This window comes from Lichenostomus cassidix, chromosome 5 (assembly GCF_008360975.1).
Source record: "Lichenostomus cassidix isolate B80296 chromosome 5, HeHo_3.0, whole genome shotgun sequence".
Taxonomy (NCBI): Eukaryota; Metazoa; Chordata; class Aves; order Passeriformes; family Meliphagidae; genus Lichenostomus; species Lichenostomus cassidix.
The window spans coordinates 31016877-31042314 of record NC_139486.1 but is presented as its reverse complement, the minus strand read 5'-3'; the positions used below and the strand labels follow the sequence as shown (position 1 = coordinate 31042314).

Genomic DNA, 25438 nt, shown 5'->3' with positions numbered 1-25438 from the left:
CAAATTTTGGCCTCTGGGTGGACCAGGGTTTTTTGTCCTCTGCTACTTCACTGCTTTTTCCTTTTTGTACTCTTACCCTCTTCCTGTCTTCGTGTCCTGAGGCCTTTCTGTCATCTTGTTTCCTTTTCCATCTTGTCTAGTTTTGTCTTTTCAGCTGTCTCTGTTGTAAGAAAGGGTAGGGGGAGGAAGAACTGAAATAGCAGAGATAGTATATGATTGGTTAATGTCAGAATTATTATATTTTCATACCCTTTTTTCCCCCATTAAAATTTTAGTGCCTAAGAACAGATTTTTTTTTCCTCCTTATGTGAGGCAGCTAAATACTCGTTTGTGGCTGTCCAGTAAGGAATAGGCTAGTGTTAGGAGATAAGGCTATTACCTTACTCTTGATTAAGAGAGGCTATTGTTGTTTAGTAAGACTTAAGAGGACAAATATCTGTAAAGTGTATATACTAGCTTATTTTTGCATCCCACATCCATGGCTTTCATTGCCTTGGCTTGGGGCATAAGGATACATTGTGTGACTAGCTGATGTTTTCCAGAACTTGATTCTTTGGCAGTCTGTTTGCTGTATGTCCAAGTTAAATAAACATGAATGTATTTTGTCTTTTGAAGAATACGAATCTTGTAGAGCTCTAGGGTTATGAGGTTGTCTTTTATGTAACTTGTAGTGGAGAGAGGTTATCTTAATTAAGTACAAAGTTGGATTTATACTATCACGGTTCCATAATTAAAAGTAAAGAACTGTCAATTAAGCAGTTATGCCTGGTGGTTCAGAGTGAAATAGTAGTATCAAAGACAAAAGCTATTTTTTTATCAATTATTACTCTCTCTGCTCTCTCTGCAAGTCTTAAGTATCCCATTTTTACCCTATTGTTAAACTGCACAGGTTAAGAAAATTAGCTTAAGGGGGAATCAATTTGCTTTATGCACTTCCGTAAATTTTCTTGGACCTTCAAAATAATGTGCTTTCTGAAAATTCAGTAGATCATGTGCCCCTGGCTTTGTTGTCTAAGTCAGCCTCTAAATCAGTTGTCTAAGTCAGCCTTCCTTCGGAACTCGAGATTTGTTGGAATTGTGCTATACTTATTAGCTCCACAAGAGGTTAAAGACAGAAAAGTGCTGAGTCTTTATGTGTGGTTAAAAATACTTGCTGTGGGGCATAAGCCTCATGTATTGTTTTTAATGAAGATCAAAACAGAAATGTAAATGAAATCGTTTATCAAATGGTTGCACATAACAGTAATCATTCATATAGTGAAACCATTGATACGAGTTCACTGAAGTCTAAAGGAAACTTTTATGTGCTGGGATTACCAGACAAATAAAAAGCTTTGGTGGTATCACTGATGTTCTTCTGCACATGTGATTTTTATTTGTCTTGCTGGTATGTTAAATTTGGCACAAACTGTAAGTATGGCAGCAACATAACAATACACTCCTAAATTATGCTTCATGAGAATAGTTATTAAAATGCTAATATTCATTACCATGGTAAAGATTTTTATGCAGTTGGCCACAATTTGGTGCTTTGCTAGCAGGACACAGGTGCCTTAGCAAGTTTCTAAGAGACCCTCTCAGTTGTAGTATATTTTCTGTGTAGTCATGTCCACTGTGAAATGAGTACTGATAAAGTAAATAGTATCAAAATACGGTACTGATTTGAATATAGTTTGTTTCAGGAAGTACGGAGTGATTTGTAATTGCTGTCCCAGTAATGCCACTTGTTTCTCTTTGAAGACAGCTCTGCTAGGCCTTCAATTTAAATCCTGCTGTTGTACTTAGAAGCTTGCAGGATTAGATACACCTTTTTCCCAAAAAATTGTTTCTACATTGTATTCTTCAAATGTGGATAAATGTGATCTGAAAACTAGTTAACCTCCATAGAATCAGCCGTCCTTGTCCATCTTCTGCAAGAATGTTCTCTTACACGAACACCATAACAATATGCCTGGCTTGCAAGTTCTCTCAAGTTCTTTACTCCAAGATTGTGGTAGGGTAGAAGAGTTCTCAAGTAAATGGAGTTTTTATTTACAGTTTTTGATGTACCTCACAGAGATGAACAGTATATTTTTAATGTTTAGTTTAGGCCATCAAAATCGTATTAATGAGAAACCCATCCAAAAGCTATGTCACAACCACATCATCATTACTTTAAGTTGAAATCATACTTTTCTCAGACTAAAATTGCAAAAATGACTGAATTAAAAATGGTTTTTTCTCTCCTAAGGTTTTGTCCAACTGAACTGGTGATTTATCTGTGATATCCATCGTTTCATGCTATGACTTTTTGTTTAGTAGCTACAGTTGTAGTCACTAAGATTCCTTTTTGTGACAGATTCAGTTATAAGTATTCTGTCTGGATATTTACTTTGGATACTTTGGTTTCCAAAATCTGGAGATAATTCTTTTTACGCTAATGGTCTTTTAACTCCCAGCACAGTCATGTTGTATTCTGATAATCAGCCATGTTGGAAGTAGTTGTATTCTCACAGACAGGCAAGAATATGTGTCATTTGACTTTCTAAATTTAAACTTTTTAATTGTATGTATGTTAGAACTTCAATGAAGCAGTTTGGTTTTTCTTTCCTTTGTTTCTCTCACACAAAGTGCAAAATACCCTCTTATTTTTTTTCCTGGCAATACCATTCATTCCCAATAGGAAGCATTTTTATTAATACCAGCTTGGCATTTCTTTTTTCCCACTTCTTAAGTCTAAGAGCCAAGCTGGGCCTCCCTGATCCTTCTGTCACAATAAGTTTTTTCATCAGGCAAGAAAGAAAAGGAAAGATCAGGAAAGAAAAAAATGGTATTCCAATTAAAACATAGTATGTCACACAAGCCACAGGTGGATTCTGCTGATTTTTTTTAAGTCACTATGCACTCAGCAAACCCTAGCATGCTTGAGAAATGTGTAAAGCAGATATAAATATACTGAGACTATTTATTATGAAAAATAAATCATTTGGAAAAATCAGATGTATTGGCTTAAATAATTAAAATAAATTTAAGAAGAATTCAAGCTAATAAATTGAATACTGAATTTCCCATAATTCAGTGAGGTAGAAGAATCTTAATGGCATTGTATTAAGGGGAATCTAAGGATATCTACAGACAGGAGATTAGAAGAATGATGCTAAAGTGATACTGGAGCAAAAGACAGTTTGCTTCTGGATTTCAAGAAACCTTGTGTATCTCTGAAATCTTAAACTCAATACCAAAGAGCAAATTAATTGTTATTATATATTGTTACTAAAAGAAATGCTAGAGCCTCTTGTATTATTAGCCAAGTTCTTACATTCTAAATTAATGAAGTGAAAAGGGAGGAATTACTTATGCCTTTGGGATGCTTTCATTTTGTGAGATCTGAACATAAGTTGTTGAATATGCCTCTTGGTTTTTTTTACCAAAGAGTTAAAAGACAAAAAGCTAGTATAGAGTCATGAGGGATATGTACTGTGAGGACAGATATGGAGCAGATAAAGACTTAGTTAACTTTGCTGAACAGTGACTGAAGGCAGATAACGCTGCAAGTATTTTAGAACTAAATATGCAGCTAGGTGCATTCCCCTAAAACATGCTGCTATATGACTGAAAGTGTGGTGCTGATTAGTAAAAGAAAATTGATGCTGAGAATCAGAACAAATCTCTTGGCAGACATTTTATATTATTAAATAAACCTATAGGAATTTATTGACTTCTGTGTTTCTGGGCATGTTTTTAAGGGAAGCAAAACGGCATAAGTTAGTAGGTCAGGAATCCTGTCTAGGTTGTTCTTTTTTTTTATTTTCCATGAAAGATTTAGGTTTGAGATTTTTCTGTTTATTACTGTGCAGCTATGATAGTTAATGGATTGATACGATAATGATTAATGTCTTGCCTTTTTCTTGACATTTATAGGACTTTTTTAATGCATTCTTGGCGTAAAGAATATAACAATTCCAAATTCTGTCAGATTTGATTTACAGTAGGAAAGATTGCATGTGTATTTGATGATGCTGCAGGCTTTGGTCCATTATGTACCCCACAGAGAAGAATTATAAAGATGCATTAATAGTCTTTTTTTTCCCCACAGATTTTTATATGAGTTATCTCAAATCCCCAACTTTGCAGAACGAGCTCAATGTATTATCTTCCAGTCAGTTTTCTCTGAAGGGATAACATCAGTGCACCGGAAGGTAGATATCATAACTCGAGTTTCCAAGGTAAGTCCTAATGAAAGATAAACTGAAACTTAAATATATTTTAAAGTATTTATGCTGCTTTTTTACTGTAAGTCAGGAACCTTAATCCTGATTACTGGCTTTTCAGGAAAACAAAACTGTAATAAATTTTTAGCTGCTTAAAAGAACAAAAGGAAGAGAGAAGAGGAAAGGTGAATTGCGTGTGATGCCCCATGGAGTACATAGAAATTTGTTTTTATTTAAATGGTAGTTTTTTATTACTTTGTATATTAAGCAGTGTAATAGATATCTTCAGTGTAATAGTTTATCTTCATAAACTAAAAATTAAATATAATATAAGCTTAGTACAGGGCCTTGCAAACTTTCTTTTTTTCATACCACTGTTGATGCCAATAGATGTTTGTCATGTTCATTAGCTTATTACTTTCCCTTGGCATCTGTTAATTTTTGGTAACCCTGATAGAGCAGAACTTTTAGTATGTGACAAAGCTCTACCTAATACTTCTATACTATGAAAGACTAAGGACAAGATTTTTTAAATTATAACAAATAAATTGTGCAAAGTAGAATGACGTAAAAATTAAGAGAAAAATTAAATAGTGGACTACAGATCTAACATCCCATCCAGAAAAGTAATTAATTTTTTTTTCCTAGTTTGAAGATTAGCTTTTGATAAGCTTTGCTTTCACAAAGTACCCATGCTCTACCCCTTTGGATCTCTTTGCAATAAAAATAGTTACTTGTTTTTTCCTTTCCAAAGGAGGCATAGATGAGGAATCAGTGTTGTATGAGATGGGGAAAGTCGTGTTGCCTTCAGTTGAAGTTTGAGGAGTTCAGACTGAAACTGATTTATGCAGTGTCTAGGAGGACTACATAGTTAAGAATTATGCCTGTCACCTTGGATTCTCAACTGACTGGTTGAGAATCTTTATAAGTAACTTTATATGTAACTGAAAATAATTTACTAGTTCTACACTGTGTTTCTAGAACTGTTTTCTGTTCTGAGGCATGTAATTAGTTAGTCCTTAGCCCTGTATATCTGAAATAAGTATGGATCCAGGAATGGGAATTTTCAGACCTGAGAGAAGCAGACTGAATGACAGTCTAACCTGGTGGCAGCAAAAATAGCACTTCTCCATTTGACTGTGCATTATGCAAAGTCATGATAAACCACCTCCTTTTCTGTAAGATTTTTGAAGTCTTCTGAGTTTTTCTCATTGACATAGTGTGTGATGACATAAAATTATCTTCATATGGATTATGTTAAATGTACTATCTTAGGGAGATACATTCTAATAAAAGTTTTTCTTAAAGTTTTGAGTATTGTACCAGCTTCAGCTTCCCTTACCTACTGAGGTAAAAACAGACAAGAAAGAAACTTCAGCAAAAATAAAATTAAAATAAAGCTATTTTATATTAGCAATTAGAGTTTTTGTGCCGACAGAATTTACAGACCAGTATTCATCTTCCAGGCTTTGCTGAGCATGACAAGTGTAAAGGAAATTTTAGGTTTGATTCTGGCCTTTGGAAATTACATGAACGGAGGAAATAGGACCAGAGGTCAAGCTGATGGATTTGGTTTGGAAATACTCCCCAAACTAAAGGATGTCAAAAGCAGGGTAAGTACTAATGTTTAGTCGAAGATAATTTTTCTGAAATAATTTTTTTTTTCCTTGATCTGTCAGAAGTTAATCTTTTATTTCTTACTATTCTTGCTTGGAAAAGCAAGGCACTTTGTACAATTTTCATGCTTTTTTCTGCGAGCTTTTCACCTCCTTCTCCTGCACATGTATGTTTCCATAATCTCTGATTTCTCCTGTTCAGTACTACTTGGATAATTACCTTATGTGAGAACTTCTGTGTGTCGCTTTTATTAGCAGTGACTTAATAACAGTGGGGTAGAAAGAAGTGAGAGCACAGACTGCTTAAGTCTTCTCCAGTATATGTCCCCATTCTTTTTTCATGCCCTTAAATGAACATAGCTCTCTGTAAATAAAAGTGTTTTAAAAATCAGATTTAAAACCAAAATATTGGTAAAGGTTCAGTGTAGCATATACAGTAAGAAATTATATATAGGAGATCAAAGAGATGTCACACCCAACAAGTTACTTTTGGTCTTTTTTTTTTAGTTGTCAGTTAAATGGATGTAGGACATGAATTTTGAGTGGCATGCACAAGAAAATGCTCATAGATGGCAGTAAATTATTTTGTCAAAAATTGAGAAGTGCTAGCTGGTTTTTGATTAGTCATGCTAGGATCAAAGTCAGGCTCAAAGGCTAGACACCTTCTGGGATAAGGTTACTTTGTTTCTTATTTCAGTAGGGCAGAGGAGGAGGTATTGGGTAATGTAGGCAATGGAAACACTGCTTAAAGTCATTCTTTGCCAAAATATACCTTTATACCACTTGGGTATAGGAGGCAGCAAAGAACAGGAGATAATTTTCTGCTGATTTTAGTATAGACTTGGAGTGTGAGAAAAAGAAATATTTCATGCTTGTCGCTGTTGAGCAGCTAGCAGAGTAATGAAAGCACCAGTTCTCAGTGGCAAGAAGGAATGACCTTTATTGTTTTGATTTCATCACACTTATAGAGTTCTCAAAAGTTACCCAGATTGGTTAGTCAGAAGCCTTCCCCCAGGCCTGATTGGCCAGGCCTGCACTGTCCAAGTTCTGGGACACTGTTCAATAACATCCAAACTTTATCTTTATTTATAAAACACAAGAAGAATTCTCGTGGGAAAAACCTGTGCTAGCCACACATGCTCTTCCATTTTTCTTACATGAAGTGCTTTCTTGACTACAAGAGATGTAAATTTTAAGCTCTTGTTCCCCATTATGCTTCATGTATGCAAGAATGCATTTGTGAGACAGGCAGTGTCTGAAAAGCAGTATATCTATGGGACATTTTGTTTTACTTGTGTATATCATCATTAACAGAATGTAGAAACATGCTATATGAATTGTTCAGTGAGCAACTGTTTTATGAAAGCTTTTTCCAAAGGATTTGAGCTTTTGGTCTCCTAAAGTCATTGAGGTGCTGGAGCAAGTCCAAAACTGGTAAAGAGTCTAGAGCACAAGTCTTATGAGGAGCAGCTGAGGGAGCTGGGGTACTTTAGCTTGGAGAAAAGAGGCTCGGGGGAAACCTTATCACTTTCTACAACTGCCTGAAAGGAGGCTATAACCAGGTGAGGGTTGGTGTCTTCTCCCAAGTAACAAGCCATAGGATGAGAGGAAACAGCCTCAAGTTGTTTCAAGGGAAGTTTAGCTTGGGTATTAGGAAAAAAATGCTTCACTGAAAGAGTTATGAGGCATTGGAACAGGCTGCCCAGAGATATGGTGGAATCAACATCCCTGGAGGTGGCACTTAGAAATGTAGTTTAGTGATGGACTTTGCAGTGCTGGATTTACAGTTGGACTCAATGATCTTAAAGGTGTTTTCCAACATAAATGATTCTGTGTTTCTAATTCTTACTTTTTTCTTCACTGTTCAACTGTCCCATGTGACCACTTTTTTTCCAGTCCTACTGCATGGACAGAACACAGTGCAAACAGCAGCTGAACTAGAACCAGGCTAAGTTTCCCATCACTCAGGTGTTTGTTGGATGGCTAGCTGCCTTGAAGAAAAATGTAAAACTCAGTTTTGCCTAACTTTTCTCAGTAGAAGTACTAGTTTAGTCTGTCTTCCATCTTCCTATAAACTTCATAGCATTTAATAATCTCTGGGACTTTCCTATGTGGTTGAATTTAGCAAGCATGATTCAAAATCATGCATTATTGGAAGTAGTGGCTGATTCAAAGTATAACTGCGTAAGACTTGTTCCATAGCAAAATAAGGTAAAAAATTATATTATTTGCAGTTTCCTGGTAGCCAGAATAAATATGCTATTGGTTTAGATTAGTCTCCAAAATGTGTAAAAACTCAAAGGGTCCAGTTGTTACAGGCAGTCATGAAACCTCAGACATAATTGGTAGACTATATTTGCAAAGGAGAAGAATGCAGAGTCTTGTACATTTGAATATTAAGGAGAAGAATGCAGAGTCTTGTACATTTGAATATTAAGGTATTCTTCCTGTGTTCCATTACTCCCTTCTTGTGAATTGCCAGCAAGCTCATGAATTCCATGAGCTAAGGTAAAGAGCCAATGCAAAATATCTCTTATTTCGCATAAAAGTCTTTTATTGTCACATGAGCTTTAGAAAGTTACATTTTATAGAGATTTTTTGACCTGCCAGTAATGGCTTCTAAAAGTCTTATACATGGAGGGTGGCTTTTTCCGCATGACAGCAGTGACTTACTTGGTTAAGAATTTTGCTGGTGTATGATACTAATAAAATATAATGTGCTGCAGGCTCTCATATAGACAATGCAGCTCTGTACAGGAAGTCAGACATTGTTCACATACAAATGTTTGTCCTGATACCTGTCAATATAAAATATGAAAACACATCCAAAAAACTTCAAAGACATTCCAGATATAATTCCCTATATCGTGGTTCTTTTATATTGCTGAATATAATGTATAACTTCTCCTTAGTTCATCTGGCCCATGCTGACTCAATGACATGTAACAAAATAAAATATTATATACAATTGTGTGCAGAAGCATGGAAATGGTGATTCCATAAAGTGAAAATTAAAATTCATATTTATATGGTAGCAGGACATGAAATACATTTCTTAGTTGCATGCTGTCTGATTTCATATTTGGAATAAAATATGTAAAGTATCAATGCCTTTATCGGATCTTCCTTGTAGAGGATTGAGACTACAGGAATCCAGAAATTCTGTTCACCTTAATGTATCTGAGGTGACTCTAATATTTAGTTGATACTGTGTTTAAGGCTAATATTACTGAATAATTTGAGTTAGTATTATTCAGTAATTCTTTCTATTATTAAATAAAATGTGGGGACAGCTTCTCCCATGTATTCTCTGCATGTATTTTTGCCTGGTATTTAAAACCAAAAGAAACTCGAGATTCATAGCAGTGGTACAATGAAGCTGATGTTGTAAAAGATCAATTTTTTTTGGTCAGTAATGCTAAGGCTAAAAAATACTGTGAATCCTATTTCTCACACCAATATAATAATTTATTTAATTTGAAATACAGTACATTTTCACTCACTTGAATCAGCGTTAATCAGACATTTTTAATTTTTCCCAGGATAATGGAATTAATCTTGTGGATTATGTCGTCATATATTATCTACGCCATTGTGATAAGGTAAAGGATTGATTTGCTCCATCAGCCTCTCCAAAAGTGGGTTTCTTTAAGAGATGGTCAAAGGGTTTGTAATAGCTTTTTAGAAATCTGAGCATAGTACCTCTGATGGGAAAATAAAATCCATTTATTTTGCTTTCTTACCGTTGTTGTGTACCTCAGTAGGCATGAAATTTGCTATAAGTTTTAAGATAAGACTTTGGAAAATTTTACATTGGTTGTTGAGTGAACCACTGCAGGCAGTTAGGGGTGACCATTGCAGACTGGACAGGTGGTCACTCCAGCCCTGTCTTACTACGTCTGGGTTGGTGTAACATTGTAAAATTTGTTCTGGTGTCATTATGTTGGAAAGCAGAAGCATGATTTCCTCTTAGAACAAAATGCAAGGTTGGTATTTTAAGATACGTGAGTCAGTGGATGGGGATGAAGTTAGAGGTTGAAATGTAGGAAGAAGTGTGGCTGCTCCTTTGAGCGAGTTACATTCTATTGTATATGATACTCCTCCATATATGCATTTATACATATTACATACATTCATATAGTAAATATATATCTATTTGGTATTGGCAACAGCCAGACTTACTGAGTGAAAAATTTGAGCTATTGTATTTTAAATGAAAATGTCTCTATTAATTGATTTTAAGAATGTGATTGCTTATTTTTATCTTCCTTTTTTAAAAATTATTACTTAAGATTGTTGAATGGATGAGTTAGTAGTCCTGAGATACGTAATCTGTATCAGTTCCCTTTCTTTAGGGTTTATGGGTTTGTTTGTTTCTCTTTCTATATTCTTGTGTTTTCTGTTGTTGGTTTTGTTGGTTTGGGGATTTTTGGGGGATTTTTTTGCTTTCTAATTAATTTATTTAAATATTTCTGCAAACTTTCCACTATACTGTAATTTTACTTCAGGGAATTTTGTAAAATGAAACAGTACATCTTCCTTGGGAGGAAACAAACACAGTGTAATTGTCATCCATTGCACTTTGTCCAGCAAAATGTTCAAATCTTTATAATAATAAAATTATTTTTTCCCCATTCACAAAACAGTTAGTCTCTAACCTGAGTTTTCCTTTATTGCAGACTGAAATCCCTGCAGGTATCTGCATATTTTAAACTCAATAGCATATGCTTATGCACAGCAATGTCATATTAATACCATTTATACATATTTTACTTGTTAAAATTCCACTGGAAATATTGCTTTGAAAAAGTTTTTCGTTGATTGTTGGGGTTTTTTTTTTTGGTTTTGTTTCGTTCTGTTTGGTGGGGGGGGAGGTTTCTGTTGGTTTTGTTTGTTCATTTGTTTTACTTTTGATTCTTTTTTCTTACTGTACTAAAAATAAGGTATATACTTAGGAGTTCCATACAGACTTTAACCCCTGTGATTTATTTAGCCTCATAAGCCTTCAACTGTGTATTTTTATCTGTGTACTGCTTCAGGAAATATGTGGATAGGGTTTTCAATTTATGCTTATAAATTGTGTGTATTTTTAATGAATTGTGAGAGAGTGAAACCACAAACTTTTGGCATAACATCACTTCTTGCATTAAAACGGGCATTCCTGTAATCTTTTTTTAAGAAACTTATAATCCCTTATCTAACCTTTATTGACATAAAATTAACTGAAATGTCGTAAGTTTAATGTTGTTTCAAAGTTTAAATTAAGCATAGTTTGCTTTGCAACATCTAAAAGGAAGTTTCAATACACAGAATGGTGAGTATGAAATCTTGAATGAGATAAATGTTGTTTTAGCAAGAATGATTTAAAATATGTTATTTTTGTAATTTTATGACACTGTTTCATAGATGAGAATTTAAAAAAAACCAATAAATTTCACTGGAAATGCATTCAATTTTCATAGTGGCTTGTTTGTTTGTTTATTTATTTAGGAAGCAGGAACAGACAAGAGTATTTTCCCTTTACCAGAACCACAGGATTTTTTCCAGGCCTCCCAAGTTAAATTTGAAGACCTAATAAAAGACTTAAGGAAACTGAAGAGAGATCTAGAAGGTAACTGGGAACTTCCACATTTGTTCTGCTAACAACAAAGTGCCATTTAAAATGTGATCTTTATGAGGTTTTCTTATTGCTAATTAGGTTTATAGTGTTGATTCATTTAGAGTTTTTACACTGTGGCACAAATTACTCACATAAATTAGAAAGAAAAAAAGTTTGACTCATGACTTAATAAAAATGAAAGTGGAGATCCTGAAAAGTAGATTTCCCTTTTACAATCGAAAGGCCCCTAAAGAAATCTCTCTGAATATTTCTTTAGTTATGTGTGAATTTTCCTCTGGCTTCTCCAGAACTATGTGTTTAACTGTAGATATCTCTTAGCTCCATAATATAAATAGTTTCTTCAGTACTTGTATAACAACAATTTAAAAGCTACAAGAAAGAGTTGAATGCTATTAATGGAGAAATAAAACACAGCTTGCCAAGGCAGAGCAAAGGGAAATGGAAAGCTCCAGTTCAAAATATTTTCACCCTGGGACATAAAATAAACATTTAAAAATGTTTATTATAAAGAGGGGCTCAGAAACCCAACTCATCTATCAATCAAGGTACTGAGTGGAAATAAAGTAGGAAGGGTTGTTCTCTTAAGTATTCCAAGCAGTTTCCTTTTTATTTTGTGCTACATACAACTTTCTAAAATAAATTCAGCAAATGATGACTGAATATTTTAAGCCTTTTTCTTATATAGAAAAGTTGCAGAAAAGTTTGTACTTTACTAAGTACAAAGGCAGTTCTGTGTGGAAGATGGAGTTTAGGAAGAAAATATGCATAAAATCCTGTAAAAACTTTTACATTTAGATTTACATCTTTGCACCAGGATGGAAAAGTCCTTTTATAATCAGAGTTGAACAAGATGATTGTTTTCAAATTTTTTCAGTGTAAGGTGCTGAAAACCGTTACAAAATAGCTTATCCTTACAGCTAGAAATGGCTAGATTAGGTCACTGCCATCCTTAGGATAATTTCAAAGGTTAATAGTGGTAGGAAAGTATCAGTTGTTGTTTGTTCGACCAGGGCATAAGTGAGTGCTCTATCTCCTCTCATCGCTTGGCCCTGTAAGCCCCTTGGCCTGCCCTCTTTTGGGCTAGTTTTTGCAGAAACATGATCTGTGTTTGATCTTGTACTTTTTCAGCATGTAGTCCTGCTGTCATACATCACAGTCGTGCAGGATCTGCATTGAGGCTGTGACATTCACATCATATTTGTTCTACATTACAAAGACACAGACAGCGAGTAGGAAAAGCTGAACTCTTTAACTCTTAAAATAAAAACTGCAGCTTTCTTGTAATCATTGCTTTCTGTTTTCTAAACCAAATTTTTTGTAGGTATTTATAGCAAATCTAGAAAAATTGTTATGTTGAGGTTGGTTTTGTAATTCTTTGTAAAGGTGTATGTTAAACCCAGCCAAAGCAATTAACATATAAAGTTAATGACAGCAAAGATTTGAAACCAAAATGTTGTGGAAATGTTTTCAGATGTTTGTATTTTATCACTTAGAAATACGCAACAGATTCTAACAAGCATTCTTGTGATTATTTCCCTTACATTTAAACAAAGAAACAATCACTTATATAAGAATTTATCTCTTTCAAAGATTCCCTTTCAAATTTTTTTCGTTGGTTAATGCTCTAGTTAATTTTTAAATCAAATTTTTAATTGAAGGGGTTATAATTTTAACACGTACAACAAAGATTTGATGAGTCTCTGTAGTTTATTGTAGCCATTAAAAAGTTGTGGCTGCTGGCAGAATACCAGTGAAAGTCTAAAGCTGAAACAGATGTGAGTAGCAGAAACCAAGTCCAGAGAAGCGTCGGGCCCAGCTATCCAGACAGGCGCGGCCCTTCAGATGTAAATAATTTGAACAATATTAACTGGGGCTGCCTGTGTTATAGGGTACACTGGATTTATTTCACAGTTTGTTGGCTGAAGTAGTCTCAAGCAGATTGCCTTGGACGTGGGATGAGATAAAGGTAATAAATGAAAGAGGGGTTTTGTGTGTCATTAGGGAATGAACTAATGTTCCTGTAAGTGACTTACCTTTTCTGAGATTTGTAAGGAATAATTAAAAAAAAAAAAGAAATGCATCACTTCTTGCAACTGAAATGGCAATTTTGATGGTTACTTTTCATAGTAGTTGTCATTTAGTATTTAAAAATATATTAGACTAGTTCATCAAGGTATTCATTTTTGTTTCTAACATGGATATTAACATAGGAAAGATGGAGTTATCATGAGTGGCATGTCATAATGGTATAAACCTCTGGTTTGAAATACCTAGACACTGTGGAACCAAAAGTTCAAATCTAGATGGAGCGCAAATCCTTTCATCCTTTTCAGATAAACAGATTGAGTTCCATACAATCTGCTATTTTAAAATCTTTCAGATTAGACTTTAAAGGTACAAACTAATTTTACTCTAAAGGGATAAGACTGAAGCTAGACTCAAGAATGCAAAAAAAAAATTGGAGAACCTTAATCCCACAGGTTTTTAAAACATATTCCAGAAAAACTTTTTAATCATGTGCATTTTAGGGTAAAAAGAATGAGAAACAAAAATATGCATTTAACATAGACTTCTGAGGGGAAAGAAGTGGGTATTAAATGGTGAGATTAAAATTTTAGAGTGAAATCTGGTTCCACTCTAATGTCCCATTAGAAAAAGATTTCTGTAAACCTAGGTTTTCACTCCAGGTCTGCTGGTGTGTTTCCAAGGTTTTTAAATATTACACAGTATCATAAGCAGATCCATTTATTCATTTGACACGTGCTAGCTCTCCAGTTAATCTTTATAGTTATGGGAAGAAAAGGTTTTGCTTTGCTAAAGATTGTAAGACATCTTATTCCTTGTCTAGGGAATGAATGATTTCCACATTTTCCTTTCCCTGTAATCAAACATGATTTACCTTTTAATCTGGACAGTGCCACGTGGTAGTCTTGAAATTGGTATTCTTCTGGTATAAGCACAGATCTGGACAATGCCACGTGGTAGTCTTGAAATTGGTATTCTTCTGGAATAAGCACAGAATGTTTGAAATGTGTACTCATAAGAAGATCTTCAAAAAGAATGCCATTTTACCAAAATTTCATAGACTAGTATAAGTTTTACCATGAAATCTTTTATTAATCCATGTCCAAAGTTGAACAATATTAATTAAATCAAAATTAGTTGCTCTGTAGATTGTCTCCGTCATACTCATTCCTGTTCTTTGCAATACAGTAAATAAAAATTTTAAAATTTTATGCTGCTCTGTTACTCAAAAGAAAGCAGTGTTAGATGCCTCATACAATTTACTATGATGTTCATTATAACTTTTTTGTATTCTTGACCTTAACAAATGAAAGAGCAAAGAGATTTATTGAATTGTTAAAAATGGAAAACAAGGTAGGTCCACTGTAATTATTTTCAAGAGTCACGCTTCTGTTTCTCATAATTAGTTAAATTTCCTACGTGATTGTTCCATTCTGATTCCATTGAAAATCCACATATCCTTTACTTTCCCTCCTTTCATGGCCACCAATAGAAATATTGGTTACAATTTTTGTACTAATATTTTTTCCGTGCTGTATATATGCTTTAAATTTCTATTAACTTAACTGTGTGTGAGTATATATGTAGATGTTTGCACACAAATGCATGACAGAAAGGAAATAATCTTAAAAAAAAGACTTTAGGGATCTGCTATACAATAGTCATTTGGAGACAGAAGAAGACATGGTTTCATATTGGGCACCTCTTAATCTAGTTGTTGACAGATCTGTATCTTGCATAAGTATGGAACCCCCAACTTTTCCCCATTTAAATAGGAGACCTTCACCAAAGCTTGAGTTTATGACTGCCCCATTTTGTAAAATTGCATAATCCTTATGAAAAGAGTAAAAGGGAAGTAAGTAAATCTATGCATGAAAAGTCAAGGAATTGCAACGTTGTGTTGACCATTTTCATACTGTTTTTTATATGAAAGCTTTAACAGTATCTTAAAATCAAAGAGTAGTGCGTGTTGGTGGGTTGGAATGTATCTCTGGAGGTCCTGTGATCCAGAGCCTTTGAGCAGGAGTAACTTCATAATTAGATCAGGCTGCATCAGACCATAGTCAGCTCAGTTTTGAATCTAAGGATGGAAATCTTAACAACTCTCTGGGCACCTGTTCCAGTGCTTAATCACTGTCTAGAATATTTTTCTTTATCCCGTGCGAGAATTTCCTGTGCTGCTGCTTGTGACTAGTGCTCCATTTTCTTTAGATGTGCATTTCTGAAAAAATCTGGCTCCGTCTTCTCTATAGTTATTAATTAGATAGTTGAAGTGAAAATATGGATTCCCAGCCTGCTTTCTCTAGACTGGGCTGAGCATACCTGGCTTCCCACACATGGCTTCCCCTGCCTCATCTTCAAGTGCTTCATTTAATTTCCATTCCTAAATGGTGTGACAGTATAAGCAGTCCTTTTCAGATATGAATGTGTATATATATATTATATATATATATATATGTATTCATATATAAATAAAATACATTCTTGTTCATAGAAACAGCTGCAGTGGACTGGATGTGACTGGCAAACACCATGCCAGTCATGTCTCTCTCTTAACACTGTCTCTTAGCATGGCTGATTAGACCAGACTAAACTGTTGATCTACACTGCTCTCATTCAGTGCCTCTTCAAGCAGCTATGTATCCCATTCTGTTGCAAAGCATGGAAGAGAATTTAGAAATAAGAAATGGATGGAAGTTGAAAAGGGTGAGTCATTCTTGATGCTTTCAGCAACTGTTATTGTGAAGAATCAGGGAGGAAACTGCAAAAAGGAAAAATAACCAGCTCATGCAGACTAAAACTCTGTTTTTCCAGATTTAAAGTACTGAAAAAAATCTGGATTTATCAAGGATTATAAGGGAATATATTCATCAATAGGCAAACATACAAAGGCAGAAAAGTTTAATCAGTATTATTCCCAAGAAGTTAACTTAAAATTCTAAAATGTGTTTTTTCCCTCCGAGTCCTCAAACTGAGTGAAAGGGTTTTGCAACAAAATGTCCCATAATTAACTATAAACTGGTTTTGTTCTAGAAATTAATTGACATCTTCAATTAATAGATTGAGGCAATTTCAGCTTTTCTTGGACTTCTGTGGATGCACAGGTAGAGAAATTAATTTGATGTGTTAACATTTATTCAGGTGGAATTATATATTCAGTTCATACATAATACAACCTTAGGTAAAGTCTGTACTGTGAGCTGGAGTTTTAGTATAATCATGATACAGTAATAATTGGTAGTGCAAGGATTACGGTGTTGATTTGCTTGATAGACAGTAAGGTTACTGAATCACAAAATGAAAATTCTAAGTATGATATGAGGTTTGAATATTAACATTCTAAATAATTTGTAATATTTAATAATAATATTAATAACAATAGCTATTGCTTAATAAAATATGATTGCTTATTCAGTACAGGAGGATAGTATTCAAAAAAGTATCAGACGCGCTCTTCTAAAATATTTTCAATCAATTGAAGCCTTAGTCTAACTTAAAACATTTAAGTCCATTTCAAAGAGGGGCTTAAATGTCTTGACTAATGCACATGTCAAAAACTCTTCCCAGCAGGAGCAGAGAAGTTGTATGATAATTTACACGACCTACTTACTTTAATTTTCTTCATGTTAGTTATATGTTCCTTCAAATTATGGAAGTGCAAGCAAGTAAAAATTTGCACTGGCTGGTGGAACATAAGGAGCCAAATAGATAGTCTTACTTCTTTAGGTAATAGCATAAAAGAAGCATGTTATTCCTATGTGGTTTCACTGTTTTTGCACAGTCCAATATTCATCTATTTTGAGGCAATGCAAAATGGTGTAAGGAAAAGAGCAAAGGATGGCTTCGTACAGGAAAAGTTACTCTGTTTTGCAAGAGTTGACCCTCTTTTCTTTCTCAGCGTTTTCTGACCACTTTTTGAATAGTCTCTTACCTCAGCAGGATGAGATGTATTTGTTTGTTTTGGTTTAGAAAGATCTGACGCAGGCATTAAAAATGTGTTATCTGTATGTGTATTGGATTCTGTTTTACAATAAAACTAACTTTTTGACAATGTTCCACTAGTAATGCTCATATATGAATACATTTAGTAGAATTTCTAAGTGGATCATTTACTAAAATTTTATTAGACTTACTAGTTTGTGATAAAAAGGATAGTATGGAATGGTTTCAGTAACATTCAGATATATAATAGAGGAGCAAAGCAATGATGTTTTAGAAGAGTTTGTTCCCTAAAAGCAGACATCTGCATGTGTCCACAAGGCACAGGGAGAAAGCTTTCAGTTGGTTAAACAATGGCATGCAGTTAATTTTTTCTTTTACTTTTTTTTTCTTTGGCTGAAGAATTCTTGGAAATTTCTTGTTAAAAATCGTTCTGCAAATGTTAAGATTCTAAAATGAATCTTGGAAATACCACAGTTAATGATTTTCTGTGCACTTTCTTGTGTGCCCTTTTAAATAAATAAATACGTGTGTGTATGTTAAGCGTTAGATACATAACTATGGAGGATACATCTGGGAGCAGGTAGTGTACATCTGGGAACAGGAGGAACATTGTCCCTATCAATGTGTGTGATGGATAATGAATTATGTAGTTTGGAGAGTGTTAAATACTAGTGTTGGAGGAACTGTGACTTCTTATTTATGGACCTCATCAGCTTTTCCTCTTTGTGGAAGTATGCAGTAAAAGACAAGACAGATTTCTGCTAGAATGGAGACAGTCATGTATCAAAGATTGAAAGTGCATTAGTTCAGGCAGTGGGAAACAAATTAGTAATAGTGGGTCTAATTAGCATTTTGAGAAGTGTTCTTTCTAATATTGCAGGTAGTTTATGAATTTACATTATTTCAAATGAATGCTCCAGCTGAACCAAACTTCTACCAACTTGGTAGAAGAATTAATTAGGTCGAACTTTACAATCTGTCTTGCACATAAAATCAGTAGAGAGGAAAATAGGAGAACACTTCTCCAGCTTCTACAGTTTCAGCTCATAAACTGTTTCAGCCATTGCCCAGTTCTCTTCTATCTGATCCCTTATTCACTATGCTACATGATAAAATGTTGGGAGTGTTTGAAAGGTCTTTTTTTTCCTTAGGACTGTAAAAATATTAGCTCATCTGATAAAAATACTATTCGTGCTTCTTTATAATGTTGTCTCCCTCTCAATTACCCAGACAAGACTCTTCAGTTTTAAAAAACTCTTTTTTTTGGTACTTTTCAGAGGGAATGGAAATATTCCAGTTTCTCAGCAGATTCTGCTAGCTCGCAGTTCTCTACTCTTGACAGATCATAATGATGTGTGCAGTTCTGTATGTTTGCATCTTGACACTTAACAAAAATTTTCTACTAATCGTGTGCTGGAATCACTTAAAGGCATCTTACAAAGACTTGACTGGAAAATTATGAGGCTTTAGTCATTATAATCATTTATATGTGCTGTTCAGTCCCTTGCAGTGTGCTTCTCTGCTGAAGGGTGCGCTGAATGTAAACTACCATTTCAGAAGGAATACGTTAACCAGAGGCTCAGATATGTTGCTATGGTGTGAAAAATATTTAGTTCTGCTAGCAATCTTTGTTCATTTTACTAAATATATTCTTGGGAAACAATTTTAACAGAAAGGTTTTTAAATGATTTATATGAAATGTTGATGCTCTTTTGCCAAACAAGGAGCTAAAAACTTTTCTTTTAGGTTAGCTGAAACTAATGCAGGCCTGAAAGTTCTGTGTATGCTATCACCAACTCTTAAAAGTTAAAAATGTTGTTAAAATAAACAAACAAAGCCCCCTCAAAAGTCAAAGCTAGAATATCTGATCAAACTTGTGAGAATTGTCAAGATGTTTGAGTCCTGGCTTCAGAACAGGTAAACTTTACAGTGTTTTGTATGCCACCAATTCAGTTATTTCACTTCCCACATCTTAGGATGTATCACTGAAATGTTATTTCAGTTTCATTTATACATGACAGGGCACCTAAACAGATGGTCGTGTCTGTGTATCACAAGGAAATGTGTTTCAGACTAAGACTGGACTTTTTGCTTGCTATCTTCTATCCTCTGAAATTATTTTCTTGAGAAAAATGAGTTACTAATATGTGAAGAAAATAATTGTATATAGAAGCACATTGCTTCTTCTAAGTTAGCTGAAAATATCTTCACAGAACAGTAGCTATACAAGCAATTAATAGGTTTGAAGGCTGTATTTAGTTTTATGTGTGCTAACACTTTTTGCATTAAATTATTGGCCTTTCTTTAAGACAATAAAAAACTATTCTTGAGAATAGATAGCTGCCACAATCTTGATGCCCTTTTACATTTTTCTCAGATAGTCTTGTCTCAGAAAACCTTCCACCCCACTTGACAGTATTTCTATCTCTGCTTTGCTCAAAGGGTTCTGTGTTAATCCTCCAGCTCTGCCTTTGCTGTTAGTGCTTGAGCATTTGTGCATTGCTATTATTGACACGTGTACTGATTATGAATATGTGTCCAAAAAGGCACATAAAATACCATCTCTGAAACTTTTCTGAGTCAGTAGCAGCATAACCTCTTGCAGTTGAAAGTTTTCAAAATTCTTATCGTGCTCTTGAGGGATCAAGATGAATATCATCCCTTCTGTGTACTATTTAAAATTCTATCTGAAAAGTAGCTTTACCTGCAAGTTTATAAATAAGTGCAGAAGCCGTAGATAGTGCAAAAATGTATTAAACTAACAATATCATGTGAACAGCTCCAGTAAGTAGGTACCTAAGTGTATGTAATAACAAGAGAATATAACCAGCTCCTGCAGCAGTATCCACCAGGTAAACATGCATCTCCTGTAACTATTTGTTTAGCTTGCAAAGTTGTTTTCAAGCAAGAAAATCTAATAAAGCAAAACCAAAGGAACTAAATAATGAGAAAATTATATAGCATTTGCTGAATAATATAAATTTATGCATTTTATCTGAGGTTTATTGGGGTTTTATTTGGGTGTATAGATCCAAGTAGTGTAACAGGTTTCTGCACTGTAAAAATTGTGGATTCTTTCATACAGGAATTTGGGGTTATTTAGCACTACGTTGAATTTATTTGCAGTATGGTTTCAAATATTCTTTGAAACAGAAAAGGTATGAGTTCTAAAAACGAATTATCAAATAGTAACCCTTCTGTCAAAGATATGCCTGCATTATAACAAAATAAAAGAACAAGTTTGGCAGAATAACCTGCCACACTCTGAACAGACAGGAGCAGGGGAGATGTAGCAGCTTTCACAGGGGCATAACTCATAGGGGATAGTGTCAGTGACAGGTTTATAGGAATTCATGGTGTTGATACTTGGTTTTGCTGTCAGGTTGATTCCTGTAAAAGCTACTGGTGCATTCTGGTGAGTAAACAGTTAGTAATTTACTGTTACCAACTTTAAATTATTTCTGGTTTTGCATTTGCTTTAAAAATGTTGCTTAAAAAAATTCCAAATCGTGTCTGATTGACACTGAAATGCTCTTTACATGAAAGTTTGTTTATGGGCCATGATTCTTTTGACAGATTTACAAGTGTCTGTGGAGTTTTAAGACTATTGCCCAATAGGCATTAAGTGAGAGACATTCTATTTTGTAAATATTTTCACTTATATTTGAGATTTTTAAAGGACTTTTTGAGCCAAGTACTGCATTAAATCTGAAGACAGTGGCAAGCTGATAATCAGCGGTTTCCAGCTTTGTTTTAATGTTTTGCTAATGCTTTCCATTTCTGTGGCCAAGATTTGTAGTGGGGGAAGCATGATGTACATCCAGCAATTTATAAGGGCTTTCAAATATTTTTGCACTCTTGTATTTTCGGGGGTTTTTGGTAGCTTTTTTTTGTTTGTTTGTTTGTTTGTTTGGGGTTTTTTTGTGGTTTTGGGGGGTTTTTTTGGGTTTTTTTTTTTGCAATAGCTCATTTGGAAATAAATTATTTTTAAAGTAGCATATTACATTAAATTTCACTAACGTACAGCTCATACCAGGGAAAAGAACGAAAAGTTTCTTACATTGGTGGAGAATCTGCATCTCTTTGAACTCAGTAATGCTGAAACAGGTTTTTTATTTTCCCAAATTATTATTTTGGAATGAGATGGTGAGAGAAGAAATGTATATATGATGTGGTATCTGTCAGCTTCCTCAGAATTCCGTCAGATTCTTCAGAACTCCATCAGATTCCTCAGAATTTCAGAAAGACATTTTTTCAGAAAGTAGCTTTTCAGTGTGTATTTGAGAGAAGGAATGCATAATAGGATCCTTTAGCTCCGAATCATTCTAATCAAAACTTTGCTGACATAGTTTTCTTTTAAAGAGGAAAAGGTTTGTACTGTAGTGAATATGAGAACAAAATACTAAGATTAGATGTAATATTCCCTCATAATATTTTTAGCAAGGAAAATCAAAGCAATTAATGGAACTAGACTCTTTAGTTTTGGAATTCTTTTATATAAAGTTTGGCATGACATTTTTATTCTTTAAGATTAAGTTTCAAGTAAATAAAAACCCAGCTAAACAAAAAGCCTTATGTAACAGGAAATTCAATGAATACAAGTTACCAGAAACTTTTTTATTATGTTGTGTAGAACTGAAGGTAGGTCATGGAGTTGTACGGTAGCCTTCCACCGTTATTACAAAAGTAGCTTGACAGAGACCACCTGACTTAAATATGTATCATTACAATTGCCATTTTAATCAAAAACTTAGTATTAATTATGTCATGAAATGCTTTTTCCACTTCAAAATTTGTCTTTATTTGTATCTGATTTGTAGTTCCTTTGAACACACTTCCGTCTTTCCTCCTGTATCTGTCCCCAAGTAAATTTGATGATGTTCTAAGGTTCTTCAGCCTAAAAGATCTCTTTCTCTTTTTAAGGCTTTACAATAATGTAAATTATTACAATTTGCCAGTGTTTACTTGACTGCTGTCTCTTTCAGTTTCATTGTTTCAAGATGACTTAAGCATTTGAAACTGGTATCTCATCTCAAACTTTTAGAGTTTTAATCAGCATCCCGATTCAGTTATTCTATCATCTGTCCCATTTGTCTTCATTTCTGTGCCTTTCTTCTTATTGTTCTTCTCCCCTCTTTCCAAATGTTGATCTCCTTGTTACAGTTGCTAGGATTCTTCTCTAGAACACACTATCCAAATCAGCTTTTTTCTATGTGCTCTATGTTTTGGTACTTCTTGTCCAGATTTTTCTGTAGTTTTTATCATCTGGTTAAGGTTAATGTTAGTCATCTCAATTAAAAAAAACAGGAGTTGTGGAGGATTGCTAAATTAAAATATACTCTTAGGTGGGAACAGGTATTTTTTCAGTATTTTTTCTGTAAAAATTGTCCAAATGTATTTCTACTCTCAATTAATTGAAAAGCTGTAGATTTCAGTAAGTCCTCATGGTCCAAGCTCATCACTGCTTACACAGTAAAATGTATGCATCTGTTTTCAACCTTCTGTTGACTTTTTACACTACACCACAAATTTAAATTAATGTGATGTTTTAATTACATAGGCACTCAACTTGTGTTTCCACAGTTTTGCGTTAAGTTTTGTTTAATGGTGGTAGCAATATGGTGTGAATACAGTTTGTGCAGCCAAACTGTAAGTCTTGGGTTTAACTCCAAAATAAGTTTCCCTCTAAATTGAGTCTCTTGGGAATGAAGAGTTGTGAAAGAAAAATCTTGTAGTGGTTCATAAATTCAGTTGCTAAATGGTAAATTAATTTAATTTTGATTTCTGTCTCCCTTCATCTTTAATGGGGAACACTGGGATGCGTGAAGTTTACTGGAAGTTCTAGGCACATTAAAATTCATTGGCAAAAGAAAATGAAGTTTTTTAGAAATTGGCATGGCATCTGTTCTTAAGATAGCAGATAGATCAAAAGATAAACAAATTGCATTTAAATGTCAGTTAACTTTCTTATAGACTGCTACTGTTTCATATCATGGTCTGGAGATGGAATACTTAAGTGATGCTGAATTCCTGCATCTGTTTCATGAGAAATGGTTGAGTGTAGGATGCCTGGTACTGACTGATCAAAATCAATCCAGATACAAGGCATCCTCCACTCACCATGGAAACAAAGTTTAAAGCTTTAAACATACCATCTAGAATTTGTGTGTGAGGCAGGATGTGTCACTAGCAAGTCTTAGCACATTGCAGGCATTTTAGGACAAATTCCTTACTAATGACAAATTCTACTCTTTAAACACATACAGAATTTTTTTATTTAGTATGCTAGCTAGAATTGGTATTTTTTTTATTTTCGTGTAATTTCTGGATTCTTTAGTGCTTGTTTATTACCTCTACAGTAAGTTCCAGTGACTAATTTAGATGTAGAATCCTATGGTGGTGAAATCTACTTCTGGTACATTACTCCTGCCACAAATGTGTCTCATCTTCTTTTTGTAGCCTCTGAAAAGCAGATGAAGTTAGTTTGCAGAGAGTCTTCTGAAGAACATCTCCAGCCCTTCAAGGAGAAATTAGAGGAATTCTTCCAAAAAGGTAACCACATCTGAAAAGAGACTTACTGCCAAATAATGTAGTGATTTACAAATTGTCCATAATGTAAGCTGAATTAAGTATCTCTTTCTTCTGAAAATTCCTATGGATTATGTTCCTAATGGGCCTAATATATGTTAATATATTGATATATGTTATACAGATCTTAGACTTCACTTATCAGAGATAATTGCTCCCTTGATCTCACCCATATCCCACTGGTTATTTTGTGCTTTGTTCTTTATTACTATTTGTAGGCAAAATGAAAAATATATTTACCACAGACCAAATTTATCAGAGGGAATATAAAGCTTCAAGTTTATGAAAGACTAGAGTAAAGGACTCTTTTTGATAAAGTCCACATACATACACGTCATCTTTTATCACTGGCATGATTTACTCATATTTAAAGATTTTGTCTTGTGTAAGACAGAAATAAGCGTTTTTAAAAGTGGTTTACCAGATTAGAGTCTGGGGACAGTGGGTGAAATCCAAGGTACAATTTGATCATCAATTCAAGACACTGTTCATGCAGGTTGCTGTTGAAAACAACAGTCCTGCTCCCTCCTGTTTCCCAGATGATGTGTTCCCCATCACCTTTGTCTGGAGCTGTGCAAAATACATACAGGAAGAGATTTTTTCCCCTCCCCTTCTAGGAGAACAGTCTTTTTGGGTAAACAAAATAAATTCTCTGTTTCTGACAAAGATACTAGAATTGTTAAGAATTTAATTGTATTTCTCATGGAAATGGTGAACAGTTTAGCAATTTACTTTTTGAGAAGTCAGATGAACTGTCTGAATCTACTCATCCAGACAAAATATTTACCTAGTAATAGTGATCATTCATATTTTTGTAGTATTAACTAGCTTAATCTTTTTATAAAGACTGTCCTAAGATCTTTTTAATAACTTTATTTCATGAGGCTATTTTATGTAAATACTTTGACAAATGAAAACAGGCCATTTCAAAAGTAGCAGTACCTGTTAAATTGTACTGTTAAATAAGCTAATATTGTCCTCTACCCTTCTCCTAGGCCATGGAGCTCAGTGGATATATTTATCTGATATAATTTTTTTTAACAGCAAATTTCTTGCCACAGAATTCTAAGACAAAAAAAAAGTAATGGAAATCTTTATGTCATGGCAGGACAATTTTATAGTCTTTCTAATGTATTTAATTGGAGTTTTTCACTTACAGTTTAACAATAATATCAAGATTGAATTAGTACTATATATATGTGTGTGTGTGTATATATATATGTATGTAAGTATATATTTCTACAGAACCATTATGATCTCCAGCATGTTTCTTGATCTAGCTTGCCAAAGTATTGAAATAATTCAATTTTGCCCAGATCTTGCCAGGACCCTAACCAAATTGTGTCTTCCACAATCGTATCACAGGTTCTGTAATTCATGTTACATCCTGGATCTCATGAGGATTGTTGTGGTTTGCACAGTTGGCAGCTTAGCACCACAAAGCTATTTCCATGCTA

General features: G+C 34.2%; 1 protein-coding gene across 6 annotated transcripts in view; it reads left to right on the top strand.

Moving 5' to 3' along the window:
* The window catches only part of FMN1 (formin 1), a 186119-nt gene that overhangs the window by 117854 nt on the left and 42827 nt on the right, over positions 1-25438 (top strand). For all 6 annotated transcript variants that reach the window (XR_014852599.1, XM_085062047.1, XM_085062049.1 and 3 more), the window contains 5 exons: positions 4076-4205; positions 5657-5803; positions 9349-9408; positions 11297-11417; positions 23853-23945. Coding sequence is in view for 5 of the 6 variants with exons in the window: in XM_085062047.1 (XP_084918173.1) it covers positions 4076-4205; positions 5657-5803; positions 9349-9408; positions 11297-11417; positions 23853-23945 (551 nt within the window). In the remaining variant the exon portion in view is untranslated. The remainder of the gene's footprint in view (positions 1-4075; positions 4206-5656; positions 5804-9348; positions 9409-11296; positions 11418-23852; positions 23946-25438) is intronic.